The 15,073-nt window shown below is 38.5% G+C and overlaps 1 protein-coding gene across 1 annotated transcript in view; it reads right to left on the bottom strand.

Annotated features, from left to right (window-relative positions):
- Positions 1-15,073, bottom strand: part of LOC126106881 (uncharacterized) — a 111,676-nt gene that overhangs the window by 8,806 nt on the left and 87,797 nt on the right. The window contains exon 2 of the mRNA XM_049913295.1: positions 1,090-2,778. Coding sequence (XP_049769252.1) covers positions 1,090-2,778 — 1,689 coding nt within the window. The remainder of the gene's footprint in view (positions 1-1,089; positions 2,779-15,073) is intronic.

Raw genomic sequence — 15,073 nt, 5'->3', positions numbered from 1 at the left:
AAACAGATTTGCAACAATAAAACAGATAAAATCTCAACTGGAAGAGGCTAAGGTGAATGCATCTGAATGCAATGTTTGCAGAAAGTTGAAAGACATTGATTTCAAGGCCTGTAGATCTGCTAGAAAACCAAAGTTAACAGCCACAATGAAAGCAAAGCATCTGAAGTGTGCTAAACAGTGGTGTGATAAGGATATAGATTTCTGGAGATCCATAATTTAACTTTAAAATTATTATTTATGATATTATATAACCTATGTAACATTTATTCATGGTATATTAATGACGTTTCTCGATTTTTACAGGTATGCTTCAGCAATGAAAGCACGTTTGAAATTTTAACTAACAAATCTCGACATGTGCACCGTCGAACAGGACAAAAATTTAATCCCTACTGCATTATTCATACCATAAGACATGCAACTAAGGTGATGATTTGGTCTATCATCTGTGATAAGGGTGATTAAGGGCATAATGAGGCAAGACCAGTACAAGGAAGTCCTTGTCACACAGACCGGTCAGTTAAATACTTTCTGAAGAAACAAAATATCCCTCTGTTAGACTGGCCAGGTAATAGTCTGGACATGAATCACACAGAAAATGTATGGGAACTAACACAACAAAAACACAGCTCCTAGAGAAGATCATCCATATGTGGTATCATCATCCACAAACGCAGGGCACAGTACAGTCCTGCATCGACAGCATGCCACATCACATTAAGGCTCTCACAGCTGCAAAAGGTGGCTCACCAAGATATTAAAACCAATGTTTCACTTTCATAATATTTTAATTTTTGCTTAATTGTTGAAATACAATATTTTCAACAAATACAACATTTTAATTATTTCTTTAGTTATGAAGTAGACTACACATAATCATTTTATCACAATTTATGTATAGAAAAACATATTTGATTAGACATAAATCAAAATTTGCTTGAAAATTGTAGTGCATCTAATAAATTGGCCAGGGACTGCATATGAAGCCTGTCGACCCACCTCACAAATAAAAATGTTACGAGTCTTGAAAAGATTCTAAACTGCATGAGTAAAATATTACAACTAGGAGCAGATAGAAAGGGTACCAACCTGTCACTGAATGGTTGCAGTTCTGAAGCCACTACTCCCAAAGACCGCAGGAAAATGCTGTCACCAATAATGTGTTCATCACTGTATGATTGAGTGACTCCGTTGTCCCAGTTCCAAACCTGACTCTCTGCTGTTTCACTCTGGACATCACATACACTACTCCACACAGGAGAGAATAACAGGAAACCACAGTCCACAGGTTTTTGCTCCTTCTCTTCATTCTGCACTTCTGTCACATCATTTCCCTGTACTCTGATGGTGTTTTCATCCACAGCTATGATTGGGGATGAGGTGCCATTGTTTTGCTCTGTAGACAGCAATTCTTTCCTTTTTGGTGATGACATTAATGTTTCATGGAGGAGGTCTGTCTTAGTTAAACATGTACACAATGTAACACTCAAGGCATTCAGCCTCTGGCTGGTTTTCAAAGGCCACTGAAGTAAGTATTCTGCCACATTCACACAGAGTTTTGCAGCAGAGCTTCCACCCCACATCCACATTTTACAGTCTGTAGGAATACCAGCAGTTCCCACTGGCTTGCCAAGTAGAGAAAATGGCACACACATCATGCTAGTACCACAAACTGGCCACACAAACTGCTGAAAAATATTTTGCTGATAGACAGGATGCATCCTGACTGTTTTCTGCAATTCTTTGAAAAGTGACAAAACAGACAGACAATTGTTTTCTGGACTGGGAGGAGAAATATGAGAGGTATACGTAGAGGCACAGCCAGAAATATCGGTGAGACAAACACGTTTAACTAGAGGCCCAGAATTATTTCCAGATACTTCATGGTCCCATGTCTTCACCCTTTTGCCCCCTTCATTCTGCTTATTTAGTTCACTAGGTTTACCAGACTGTGATGCTTCATATAGAGTTAACTTTTTAATCCCAAAGGAGCTTTGTTGCAAGTCAGACACTTTATCTTTTGCAATAAAAACCTCACTGTTCATCTTCAGCCATATTTTCATACCATGTGCTTCATCACAAGGGTCGCTGTCCTCACTGCAGCTCACAGCCCCTTTTCTGTCACACTGCAATAACAGATCCTTTCCATGTGAAATTTCTGTTTTCACACACTTTGCCTGTTCCTGAATTAGCACTGCTGAATTTGTGCAGTACATTCTTTCATTGGTGAGGATGTGAGGCACTGCACTGCCCTTCACCTTACGTGTCTTATAGGATAATCGTTCTACTTTCTCTGGTGGGCACACGAGCAGTTCTTCAATCTTTGAGCTCGTTGCAGGTTCTTCCAGTTTACTCTTGTCTACTTCGTCCAAAAACTTTAATTCTTCACTCCAGTCTATCTTTTCAGCATTCAGTAGATATCTAGACTGTTCTTTGTCTTCACAGAACTTCTGAAAGCCGAAGTTCAAGTAACCTGGCTCTCTATCTGTAGCTTCAGACTTGTGAGTATTGGAATTGACTGCTGTTTCCCCTCCTCCCAGAATGCTTCCCTGCTCCTCTTCATCCTCAGATGGCCCACTGTTACCTCCCTCATTTTGACTGTCTACAGATGTGAACTTTTGTTTCTTAATGCAAAATTTATGGTCTCCCTTTCCTTCCTGTCTGTATTTCTGTGGTTTTTGGTATGATGACAGCAACTTCTTTTGAAGTCCACATAATTCACCGGCACTGTTGCTGACAGCCAGCTGAAGCTCCTGAGACCTGCAACATACGACGGTCCTATCCTTCCATTAATAGCGAATCAATTGTATTAGTCTGCTTGTCAAAAGTCAGAGAACTAGACGGCAGGGGTGTGTGTTTCTATTCCATTACAGCAAGAATTATTCATAAGACAGTAAAGCTTTCACCTTAATACATAACTGTATAATTCTGAAAATAGCGTATTTATAGAGCTGACACACCTCGCGAGCACTTCACATGCATTTAGTGGTAATTATCATTTTATGCGTAAATGAATAAAGCACATTCAAAAATGGATCACATTGGTGTTCCCTAAGCAGTCTCCTTTAGAAGTGAGCTACACTTCCCTAAAATTCTCACAAAAGACCGAAGTTGACCATTCTTCCAGAAAATTTGCTTCACACTATCCTTAGCCACAAATTATATTCCACTGAAGACAAATATTGGAACAGTATCTCTTCAGATGAGTGACAGAAATGTAAAGTACAGTAATGGATTGCATTCAGCTTGCACAGAACACACTATCATGCCTGACAACATAGTCAATTGCAAGAATCTGCACTGCAGATGTCACTTCAGATTAACCTTTAATGAAAATGGGAAATGCTTCACACTAATTCTTTTGGAAACAACATAATACAACAGGTTATTAAGAAATACTGTACTACACCAATTTATTGGGTCTGCATTTTGTTACTTATAACTTGCAAATCATTTGCATTAAGTACTTTTCTTATGTGTGTGTCCCATCTCTGTCCTCCAACAAAGCAAGCATCTTCACAATGTTTGCAGATGACTCACGCATTGTGACAGACTGTAAAACATTCAATGTCAATCAATTAGGTTGCAGGTATTCTTAAGTGGTGTACAGTAAATTCTCTGGCAAAAAACAATAGCAAAACCACTTATACTCAATTTCATTCTGACCACAAAAGCCTACAGAAGATTAATATTGTTCATGGAGCCAGCAGAAACACAGTGTATTCTGTTTGAAATTCTTAGGCATCCATATAGTAATAGGCCTGACTAGAAACAACACATACTACAAATCTTGGAAAGGCTTAGCTCAGCAACATTTGATATCCAGATAATCTCCATTAGAAGCTACGTCCATTCATTGATGTGTTATGGAATCATTATCACTACCACCAAAACAAGTCTTGACCATTCAGAAATAGGTTGTCAGAGTTGTGTGTGGAGTCCTCCCAAGAACCCCCTGTCATAATATTTTAGCTATTAGGGATATTAACCACTACCTCACAATACAGTTATCTCTCTTCAGCCATGACACCATGCTTCAAAATCCTTCTCAATATGAAACAAATGTGTCACACTATGAGCTGCATACATATGTGTGTATATACTCTGCAAGCCACCATAAGGTGCACAGCGGTGGGTACCTTATGCCACCACTACTCATTTTCGTTTCTGTTGCACTCTCAAATACTGCAAGGGAAAAACAACTGTCTGAATGCCTCCGTAAGGATCCTGATTTCACTTTTCATTCATCTTAGCTTTGTGCTCCTTACATGAAATGTAAGGTGACAGCAGTAGAATTATTCTGCAGTCATCTCTGACAGTTTTCTAAATTTTCTCAATGGTGGTGTGTGGAAAGACTGTCATCTCCTCTCCAGGGATTCCCATTTCAGTTCGTGAAGCACCTCCGCAATAATCGTGCATTGATGAAACCTACCGGTAACAAATCTACCAGCATGACTCTGAATTGCTTCATTTAATCGAATCTGGTGTGTATCTGAACATTCAAGCTCACTCAAAAATAGATCACATTAGTGTTCCCTGAGCCGTCTCTTTTTATAAGTGAGCTACACTTTCCTAAAATTCTCACAATAAACTGAAGTCAACCATTCGCCTTCTGTACTACCATCCTTATGTGCTCATTCCATTTCAGACTTTGCTGTGTATACCTAGTTATTTAATGTACATGACTGTGATAAGCAGCATACTATTAATGCTATAGTTGAACATTATGGGATTGTTTTTCCTACTTATCTGCATTAACTTACTTTTTTTATTACATTTAGAGCCGGCTGTCACTGATCACGCCAACTAGAAATTTTGCCTAACAAGTCATATCATACCCTCCTACAGTCAGCACATAACACAAGAGGGAAATGTGTCATATATTGCAACCTGAAGAACTGTCTCTACTATAAAAATCCTCAAGTCTCTTCCCAGTAATATCAAGTCACTATGAGATAATAATCAATTATTTAAAAGTAAACTGAAGCATGGTTTGTTTGAAAACAGTTTTTGTTCCCAAGATGGCTCCTTTAACAGAGACAGACAAAACCATTTCCAATACATTACTGTGTTTCCCCATTTTAATGTCTCTTTGCTGCTTTAATTACACCTTTTGATGATATATGTGATCACTGTATAGCTGTAATGGAAATTTCTGGAGAGAACACTGCGAGAAATCAGGGAAAGCCAACAACTCACCTATAGCAGACTGATGCGTGGAGTCCAGAAACATGTAACAAAAAAACAAAAAAAAAAAAAAAAAAAAAAAGTGTTCACACTGGCTTTCAAGCTCTTGGGTGCACACACCCACATGGCACGGTTAATGTCTAACAACTGGAAATCAACCCTTTCCCCAGACATATTCAAATGATTGGGGGAGGGGGGGGGGGGGGGGGGGGGACGTCTTTAAAACCACGAAACGAAAATTTCAGAATAAAAAGAAACAGAATGGACCAACATCTGCAACTGACTATGTTGCAGAAAGGGTAGGAAGTTCTGGACAAAATTCAAAACCCTGACAGGATAAAGCAATCATTAACACCATCGGAACACCAGATGACAGAAGAAAAGGTGAAATCTTTGAAGAGGTGCTCAAAAAGGGGCATACCCCTTTCCTCAAAATGGGATATCTGACTGACTAATATTGGAACAGAACTACCAATCTTACTGCTGACCAAAACTATACCATGGTAGATAGACTTATCTGACTAAAGACATAACAGAAGCAGAAATGAAATTTGCTCTTCACACCAGTAAAAATATATTATAAACACTACACCTCAGAAAAGTCTCTACAACAAACAATAATATAATTACTGACAACTATCTTCAACTACTGCTTATGAAATAACACACTACGTGCAGAGAAAACCAAAACTATACTGATTATCAAAGCCATAATTTAGGAAATTCCAACACTGTGTTGGTACAAGGATCAGCAACTCTTATTTATAATTCATCAAGATTTTGAATGTGTCACTGGAATTATGTTGCAATCAAATCATATTTGTTATATTGATCTAACGTATGGACAAACATTTTGAATCTTCCATTGAAATTATGAACAGCCAAACAGAGAAGGAGGTATGTAATAACTATGTAATCTGCACATACAAAATGTTAAGAACTATTGTGTGTTTTAACATTTTGTATTTTATGTTTGTATTAATACTGTACCTCGTAATGTAAGTAATGGCTTGAAAATGAAGAACAACTGTTGAAAGACTGGATGTTAGGAAAAGCAAAAATTGTGCATCCATGAAGTGAAAAATGCTGTACACAAATGATGCATGAAGGAAGAATTCCTTTACAAATAGTAGACCACAAGAGAAATGCGTGAAACTAGTTCTTAAAACGCTGCTATTTCACATCACAGTTCAGAAACTATACTGAAAGAGAAATCATTTGACTAATGGCATCATATGAAGTTGGTTTGAGGAATATTGAAAACACTGACAAGAAGAAAACTGCCACAACATACTGCTTGATGGTGACCCAATATTCAACACTGATGAGGCAGGTGTTGCCCTAAAACTGGATGAGTCTTAGGTTCAAAGAAGAATCTTTTTTTTACTAACATATATTAAGGACTATAAGACGCTATGAACTATAAGCTGCACCTTAATTTTTAAGCACTTTTTAAAAAAATAACATTTTTACCATTTTTATTATTGGAGTGCAATGCCAGACTAAAAAAATTCTTAGTTTACAAAACCGAACAGAGAATTCAAAACCCTGAAAGTCGTCATCATCTAGTTTTGGCTGTTTTGCACTCGGTTCTCTATTTGCATATTTAGTCTTCCTCATTTCCTTCGGTGCTTCTTTACTAGCCCATCAATCACAAATGGTTTTTTCTGTTGTTGGAGGCTGAAATGCTGCTCAGCTGCTCTGTTTCTACATTCTTTTGCCTATGCTATTACTTTCAATTTATAGCCCACATAATATGAATGTCTTTTTTGTTTTCATTACAAAACTAGCTACTAACAAAAATATTGTACTGTTACTGATAACACAAAAAAGCTTGTGAATCCCACAACTCACGTTCATCACATTGCTGCACTGCTGGTGCCAGTTGAATCCAATGTTGCCACATAAGATAAGTCTCCCACAGCATTGCATATATGGCCATTTTTAAGACGGGTGGGAATTTTTAATCAAACACTGCAAATTTTTATATTAATTTAGAGTCTAAGATGCACCTGAATTTCAAAGACAATTTTTCAAAGAAAAAAGTGTGTATTACAATCCGTAAAATACAGTATTCCTCCTGGCAAAAAGAAAGAACAGTCACTGTAATAGCTGAGTTTTCTGCTAATGGAAAAATTGTAAAACCTATGATAGTATATCTTTATAAAAGGATTCCCTCTGAAATTCTTTGTTGGAAAGTGTGGCTCAGACTGGATGACTGCACCAATCTCTTATCAGTTTGCTGCCAATTGCTTTTATCCCTAGTTACTGGCAAAAAGATCAGTTTTCCTGTTTCATTACTTTTAGATGGGCAAAAGTCTCATTTAAACTTGTTAGTTCTAAGTAAGTTCTGTCCAGAGAAGCGAATACTTATTTTCAGTTTGCCATTAAATCCAACTAATGTCCTTCAGCCTTGTGATGTGAGTGTTTTCCATCCACAAAGCATCATGGAAGAAGTGTCAGATTCTCAAAACAAAAGCATGGTGGATCAAAAACAATTACAAAGGCCAAATTTGTTTCTCTCTTCAACAAAGCTTTTGAATTAGTTGTGGATGAAAAGAAAATACAGAAAGCTTTTAAAGGTGTGGAATCTTTCATTTCAACGTTGAAAACACAAATTTCAACAAATGCGTGCAGACACGTCGCAAAACATGAATTTCAACGAATGTATGGAGGCTCATCATCAAGAGCTAATGAAAAACACATTGGATGTGTGAGGGTACTGGTGTGTAGTGTCTGTAAGTGGTTGTTCTTTGGAGGGCGACAATGCCCAGTGGCGCAGAGTCGCAAGCAGAGGCAGTTGTTGAGGGGCTGTGGAAGGTGTAGGCTGCGTGAGCCAAAGGTGGTTGCGTAGCAAAGGATTTATCTCTACGTTTTAATAGTAGTGGCACACAGTTTGAATAATAGTGTGTTTATGTTTGCGCAGTGTGATAAAGGAAATAAATTAAATTTTACCCGTTCTTAACGCGTCTCCATCAGTACCACACCATTGCATTTAACAATGAACAAAGTCTTGATATACATGGTCAACTCAACAAGAGGATTGTAACATAATAATCATTAATTCTACGGATCGGAGCGTGGAATGTCAGATCCCTTAATCGGGCAGGTAGGTTAGAAAATTTAAAAAGGGAAATGGATAGGTTAAAGTTAGATATAGTGGGAATTAGTGAAGTTCGGTGGCAGGAGGAACAAGACTTTTGGTCAGGTGATTACAGGGTTATAAATACAAAATCAAATAGGGGTAATGCAGGAGTAGGTTTAATAATGAATAAAAAAATAGGAGTGCGGGTTAGCTACTACAAACAGCATAGTGAACGCATTATTGTGGCCAAGATAGACACAAAGCCCATGCCTACTACAGTAGTACAAGTTTATATGCCAACTACCTCTGCAGATGATGAAGAAATAGATGAAATGTATGACGAGATAAAAGAAATTATTCAGGTAGTGAAGGGAGACGAAAATTTAATAGTCATGGGTGACTGGAATTCGTCAGTAGGAAAAGGGAGAGAAGGAAACATAGTAGGTGAATATGGATTTGGGGGAAGGAATGAAAGAGGAAGCCGCCTTGTAGAATTTTGCACAGAGCATAACTTAATCATAGCCAACACTTGGTTCAAGAATCATAAAAGAAGGTTGTATACCTGGAAGAATCCTGGAGATACTAAAAGGTATCAGATAGATTATATAATGGTAAGACAGAGATTTAGGAACCAGGTTTTAAATTGTAAGACATTTCCTGGGGCACATGTGGATTCTGACCACAATCTATTGGTTATGAACTGCAGATTGAAACTGAAGAAACTGCAAAAAGGTGGGAATTTAAGGAGATGGGACCTGGATAAACTGAAAGAACCAGAGGTTGTACAGAGTTTCAGGGAGAGCATAAGGGAACAATTGACAGGAATGGGGGAAAGAAATACAGTAGAAGAAGAATGGGTAGCTCTGAGGGATGAAGTAGTGAAGGCAGCAGAGGATCAAGTAGGTAAAAAGACGAGGGCTAATAGAAATCCTTGGGTAACAGAAGAAATATTGAATTTAATTGATGAAAGGAGAAAATATAAAAATGCAGTAAATGAAGCAGGCAAAAAGGAATACAAACGTCTCAAAAATGATATCGACAGGAAGTGCAAAATGGCTAAGCAGGGATGGCTAGAGGACAAATGTAAGGATGTAGAGGCTTGTCTCACTAGGGGTAAGATAGATACTGCCTACAGGAAAATTAAAGAGACCTTTGGAGAGAAGAGAACCACTTGTATGAATATCAAGAGCTCAGATGGCAACCCAGTTCTAAGCAAAGAAGGGAAGGCAGAAAGGTGGAAGGAGTATATAGAGGGTTTATACAAGGGTGATGTACTTGAGGACAATATTATGGAAATGGAAGAGGATGTAGATGAAGACGAAATGGGAGATAAGATACTGCGTGAAGAGTTTGACAGAGCACTGAATGACCTGAGTCGAAACAAGGCCCCGGGAGTAGACAACATTCCATTTGAACTACTGATGGCCTCGGGAGAGCCAGTCATGACAAAACTCTACCATCTGGTGAGCACGATGTATGAGACAGGAGAAATACCCTCAGACTTCAAGAAGAATATAATAATTCCAATCCCAAAGAAAGCAGGTGCTGACAGATGTGAAAATTACCGAACTATCAGTTTAATAAGTCACAGCTGCAAAATACTTCCGCGAATTCTTTACAGACGAATGGAAAAACTAGTAGAAGCCGACCTCGGGGAAGATCAGTTTGGATTCCGTAGAAATGTTGGAACACGTGAGGCAATACTGACCTTACGACTTATCTTAGAAGAAAGATTAAGGAAAGGCAAACCTACATTTCTAGCATTTGTAGACTTAGAGAAAGCTTTTGACAATGTTAATTGGAATACTCTCTTTCAAATTCTGAAGGTGGCAGGGGTAAAATACAGGGAGCGAAAGGCTATTTACAGTTTGTACAGAAACCAGATGGCAGTTATAAGAGTCGAGGGGCATGAAAGGGAAGCAGTGGTTGGGAAAGGAGTAAGACAGGGTTGTAGCCTCTCCCCGGTGTTATTCAATCTGTATATTGAGCAAGCAGTAAAGGAAACAAAAGAAAAATTCGGAGTAGGTATTAAAATTCATGGAGAAGAAATAAAAACTTTGAGGTTCGCCGATGACATTGTAATTCTGTCAGAGACAGCAAAGGACTTGGAAGAGCAGTTGAACATCAACAAAAGCAAAACGAGGATAATGGAATGTAGTCAAATGAAGTCAGGTGATGCTGAGGGAATTAGATTAGGAAATGAGACACTTAAAGTAGTACAGGAGTTTTGCTATTTGGGGAGTAAAATAACCGATGATGGTCGAAGTAGAGAGGATATAAAATGTAGACTGGCAATGGCAAGGAAAGCGTTTCTCAAGAAGAGGAAATTGTTAACATCGAGTATAGATTTAAGTGTCAGGAAGTCATTTCTGAAAGTATTTGTATGGAGTGTAGCCATGTATGGAAGTGAAACATGGACGATAACTAGTTTGGACAAGAAGAGAATAGAAGCTTTCGAAATGTGGTGCTACAGAAGAATGCTGAAGATAAAGTGGGTAGATCACGTAACTAATGAGGAAGTATTGAATAGGATTGGGGAGAAGAGAAGTTTGTGGCACAACTTGACTAGAAAAAGGGATCTGTTGGTAGGACATGTTTTGAGGCATCAAGGGATCACAAATTTAGCATTGGAGGGCAGTGTGGAGGGTAAAAATCGTAGAGGGAGACCAAGAGATGAATACACTAAGCAGATTCAGAAGGATGTAGGTTGCAGTAGATACGGGGAGATGAAGAAGCTTGCACAGGATAGAGTAGCATGGAGAGCTGCATCAAACCAGTCTCAGGACTGAAGACCACAACAACAACAACCCATATAATCTCTAAGGAGACGGGAGATTATAGATGGAGGAAAGCAATGTTCTCAGCAGGAAGACCATACACTTCTACAGATTATGGAATCTGAATTATCTGCAGATAGAATTTATTTCTCAAAACAGCTTTACTTGACAAATCAAGAGCCACTGAGATTACCGACAGACTGAGCAAAACAATACTTTAGCTGTAATTTTAAGCTGAGTGTCCAAACAAAACGAAGCAAATTGCAAATATTGTGTTTCTTAGGCCTACAGCAGTTAAATTATTACAAATGTGATACTGTACTTACAGAAATAAAAATTTAACCCACAGAAGATGACACACTGGTGTCAAAACATGTCTGGGGAAATATAAAAATAAACTAATTGTGTTTGCATAAGGCTGATTTCCAAAACAACCCAGTTTTTAAATTACAAACACAGAGGAACAAAAAGAGGAGCTTCAAAACCTTAGTAAAATGAGATGTGAAATGGGGTATTCCTCAGACAATCAAACAGAATAGATGGTTTTAGGAGAATACATCTCTGCAGTTGGAAACACTCATTCAGAAGGCATTCATGGTTCTCAGGTTCAGAACTCTAAATCACCAATAGCAAGCTCATAGAATCCCAGTGGAAACCTGAAAGGACCAACTTCATTGGTCAGTAATTAATGATAAAAAAAATGGCAAAAGAAAAGAAATACAAATAAACTTCCTTAGGCAGTTCTGAAAAATGGAAAGTATATCATGAGGGGGTTTTCTTTTCTTTTTTCTTTCTTTCTTTGAAACAAAAGCTGGATGCATCGCAGAAAAAACATACTATCAGGATCAGGCATCTGATGATCCAGTCTCTGTTCATTAATTGGATACGCTATTCATTTCGCAAGGTTTTCTGTTTCTTTTTGTTATATGCAATAATACAAGTGGTCTTTTTTATCAAAGTAAATTAAATGTCCCCTTAGTTGTCTATCAGTAGGTTATGTTACAACTAAATAGGGCAGGTAATAATGGAAAGAGTAGATTCTGAGACAGCAGCACCATATCACCATAGCATAAATGCAGCTGATGGCTGCACCTACACAGAAATCGTGAGCTCACCTGCTAATTTCATAGACAATGCTAGCACCAATCCAACTAGATATGAAACTGATGAGAGCACCATCCTACGAATCCAACAGGAGCTTCACTCCAAAAGCTAGCCCAGGGATGCAAACACACCCACCGCGGCAGTAGTGTCCTCAAACATAGCTGCAACCAACTCCAAAAAACTGTTCCCCCTCCCAGGTGCATTGAGAACCACATATAGGGTTTAACTTCGTACTTTTTTAATGCAAATGGCATACATAGACAAGTAAACAAATTCAGTGAATCCTGAAAGGCAAGGATGTTGTCATTTGTTCAGTTTCCGAGACTCACCTCAAATCAGGAGTTAGGACCTCGGCACCAAACTATACTATCTACCACAAAGATAGGCCAACAGCAGGAAGTGGGGTTACAATCTTTATAAAAGCAGAAATCCCACATCACCAGTTGAACCCCCCCACGGGCACACAGCAGTTAGAGACAGTAGACAGTAGCTACAGAAGTAAACACAACCACTGGCTTTGACTGTTGTGACAGTGTACAGACCCACCCAGTAACACCCAACATAAAAATGATAATGTGGTACTCGGACAGCTGAGAGGCAAGTCCATAACTGGGGAAGATGTCAATTACACAATTCTTCAGCTTTTTTGGTTATACATAAGTTGCCAACTTTTAGACACAAATAACATATGTGATTTCAAAGAGAGAGAAAAAAAAAGTGCCGAGTCGTCTCAACACGACACAGCCAGGGCGAAAGCACTACAGGTGCAAAGATGCGAGCTGGTGCCAGTGTCATAGAGATTCGCCACTTGCGCAAGTCCCACCAGCACCACAAGTGGTGCTGAAGATGAAGATATTGACTTTGCCTCAGCCAATAGCTGGCCGAGTACAATCTGCCAATGACTAGATGAAAGTGGACAGAAGCCTACTAGGAAGATAGAAGAGCAGCTCTCACCCACTTAGTTATACATCATCGTCCAGGGCTGACTTAGACACCAGAAGTGTTTCTGTTTGCCCTACGTCAAAAGTTTACTTATCAACGAATTTAGTGAACTCTTAGAAGTGAACAGACAGATGTAAATTGCATTTGTTATGTGCTGTGAAGTTAACCTACGATTATTTGCACTTGGCCACTGAGGGCCTTTTTTGTGTTATATTACATGCAGTTTTGCAGACTTCATAATTCGACAAGTCACAAATATAAACCTTTTTAACTCATTTGCGTGACTTTGTTACTAATTTGTTAGAGTGTTGTAGGACCTTCATTCTTCTATCCTGTTACCTGATCCTGGGGCATAGATGTGTAATAGTGGCAGAGAAAAATTGTCTTAGCGGTGTACTGCACCTGAAGCTGTTTCATGAACTCACGAAGTCAGCCTACCATAACAACAGTGGCAACTCTGCCTCCACAGCAGTGGCGACAAGGATTTACAAAGAAGAAGAAAAAAAAGCTATATTTCTAAAATCGAAGTATTTCCTAAAGTCATCTGTTTATTTAGATAAATGCAATTTTTTTGCACTTTTGGCAATAAACATAAATTTTTTTGGTTGGTTTTAAAAGTATAATAGCTGGTGCTACATTGTAAATTTATGTTCAAATAAATGAGCAAGTTTCTTATTTAAAATTATTGAAGCTCTGTCTCTCTCTTCCTGCTGGTTTGCACCCAACATCAATAATTCTCTTTCGGCAAATGCTGAGGTGATATTAGCAGAAAAGATATACAATATTTTTTAATTGTTTGGTGACTTAATTATATTTTGTTTTTAAGCATATATTGCTAAATGACTGAAGTATTTTTTGTGGAAAATATTTCTCAAATCATTAACCCTCAAACAGAGTTGTGGGGTCCTTTTCGATACCAGTCAAACTGTACACACATGCCATTTCCTCTGTTGGTCATTCTATTGTTGGCGGTTCTACATACCTTCTCGGCAGTCGATAGTGAAACCTCCTGACAAACTAGCAGCATTGTCGAGTTGTTCTCTTTCTCAGTGCACAGCTGTCAAGTTTGGGTGGTGCCATTATTGACCCCACGACACTGTAAGTGTTTCTGTTTGCCCTACGTCAAAAGTTTACTTATCAACAAAATGCCATTTTATTTTTAGGCTTAGTGAAGGTTTTCATTTATTTTCAGTGTTACTATGGCATCGAGCTCTCTTTCACGTACGTCAGTGCTCGATCCAAGTTTTCCACACTTTGTGAGAAAAACGCTAGAAGAAGGAGAAGAGGGTAGTGATGCAAATGATCTGGACGATGAAAATGACCCTTCTTACAACAGTGAACATGAAACTGCTTCAGAACAAAGTCTTGACTCTAGTGAATCAGATAAATTAGAGGGAAATAAACATAGATGGAAATCATCTAGTTTCTATGGCAGAAATAGGTATATGTGGTCCACTCTAGAACCTCAAAGGAATGTGAGAACACCAGCCCACAACTTGATAATAAAAGTTCCTACACTGAAAGGTCCTGCAAGCCGACTGGGAGACTCATGCAGTCCATTGGAAGCATGGGATTGTTTGTTTACCAGAGATATGTTAGAAGAAATTGTGAGTCATACCAATGTGAAAACTACTTCATACCGATCAAAATTTTCTGATCAGTAGCACACAGAACTATGCGACATGAACGCCAATGAACTTGGGGCACTATTTGGATTATTATACTTCAGTGCCATTTTCAAATCTAATCATTAAACTCTGGAGTCTATGTTTGCAACAGACAGCACTGGAAGAGATATTTTCCACGCCACACTATCCATGGAGAGAGTGCTGATATTGCTTTACTGCCTAAGATCTGATGACATAACTAGCAGAGATGAGAGGAAGAAAAATGACCCTGCAGCAGCGAGTTCTTGGATTTTCGATAGAATGATTCACAATTCTCAGGCATCTTATAACATATGTTCACATGCATGCAT

This window comes from Schistocerca cancellata, chromosome 10, assembly GCF_023864275.1.
Source record: "Schistocerca cancellata isolate TAMUIC-IGC-003103 chromosome 10, iqSchCanc2.1, whole genome shotgun sequence".
Taxonomy (NCBI): domain Eukaryota; kingdom Metazoa; phylum Arthropoda; class Insecta; order Orthoptera; family Acrididae; genus Schistocerca; species Schistocerca cancellata.
The sequence above is the reverse complement of the archived record's forward strand: the minus strand, read 5'-3'. Positions and strand labels throughout refer to the sequence as shown.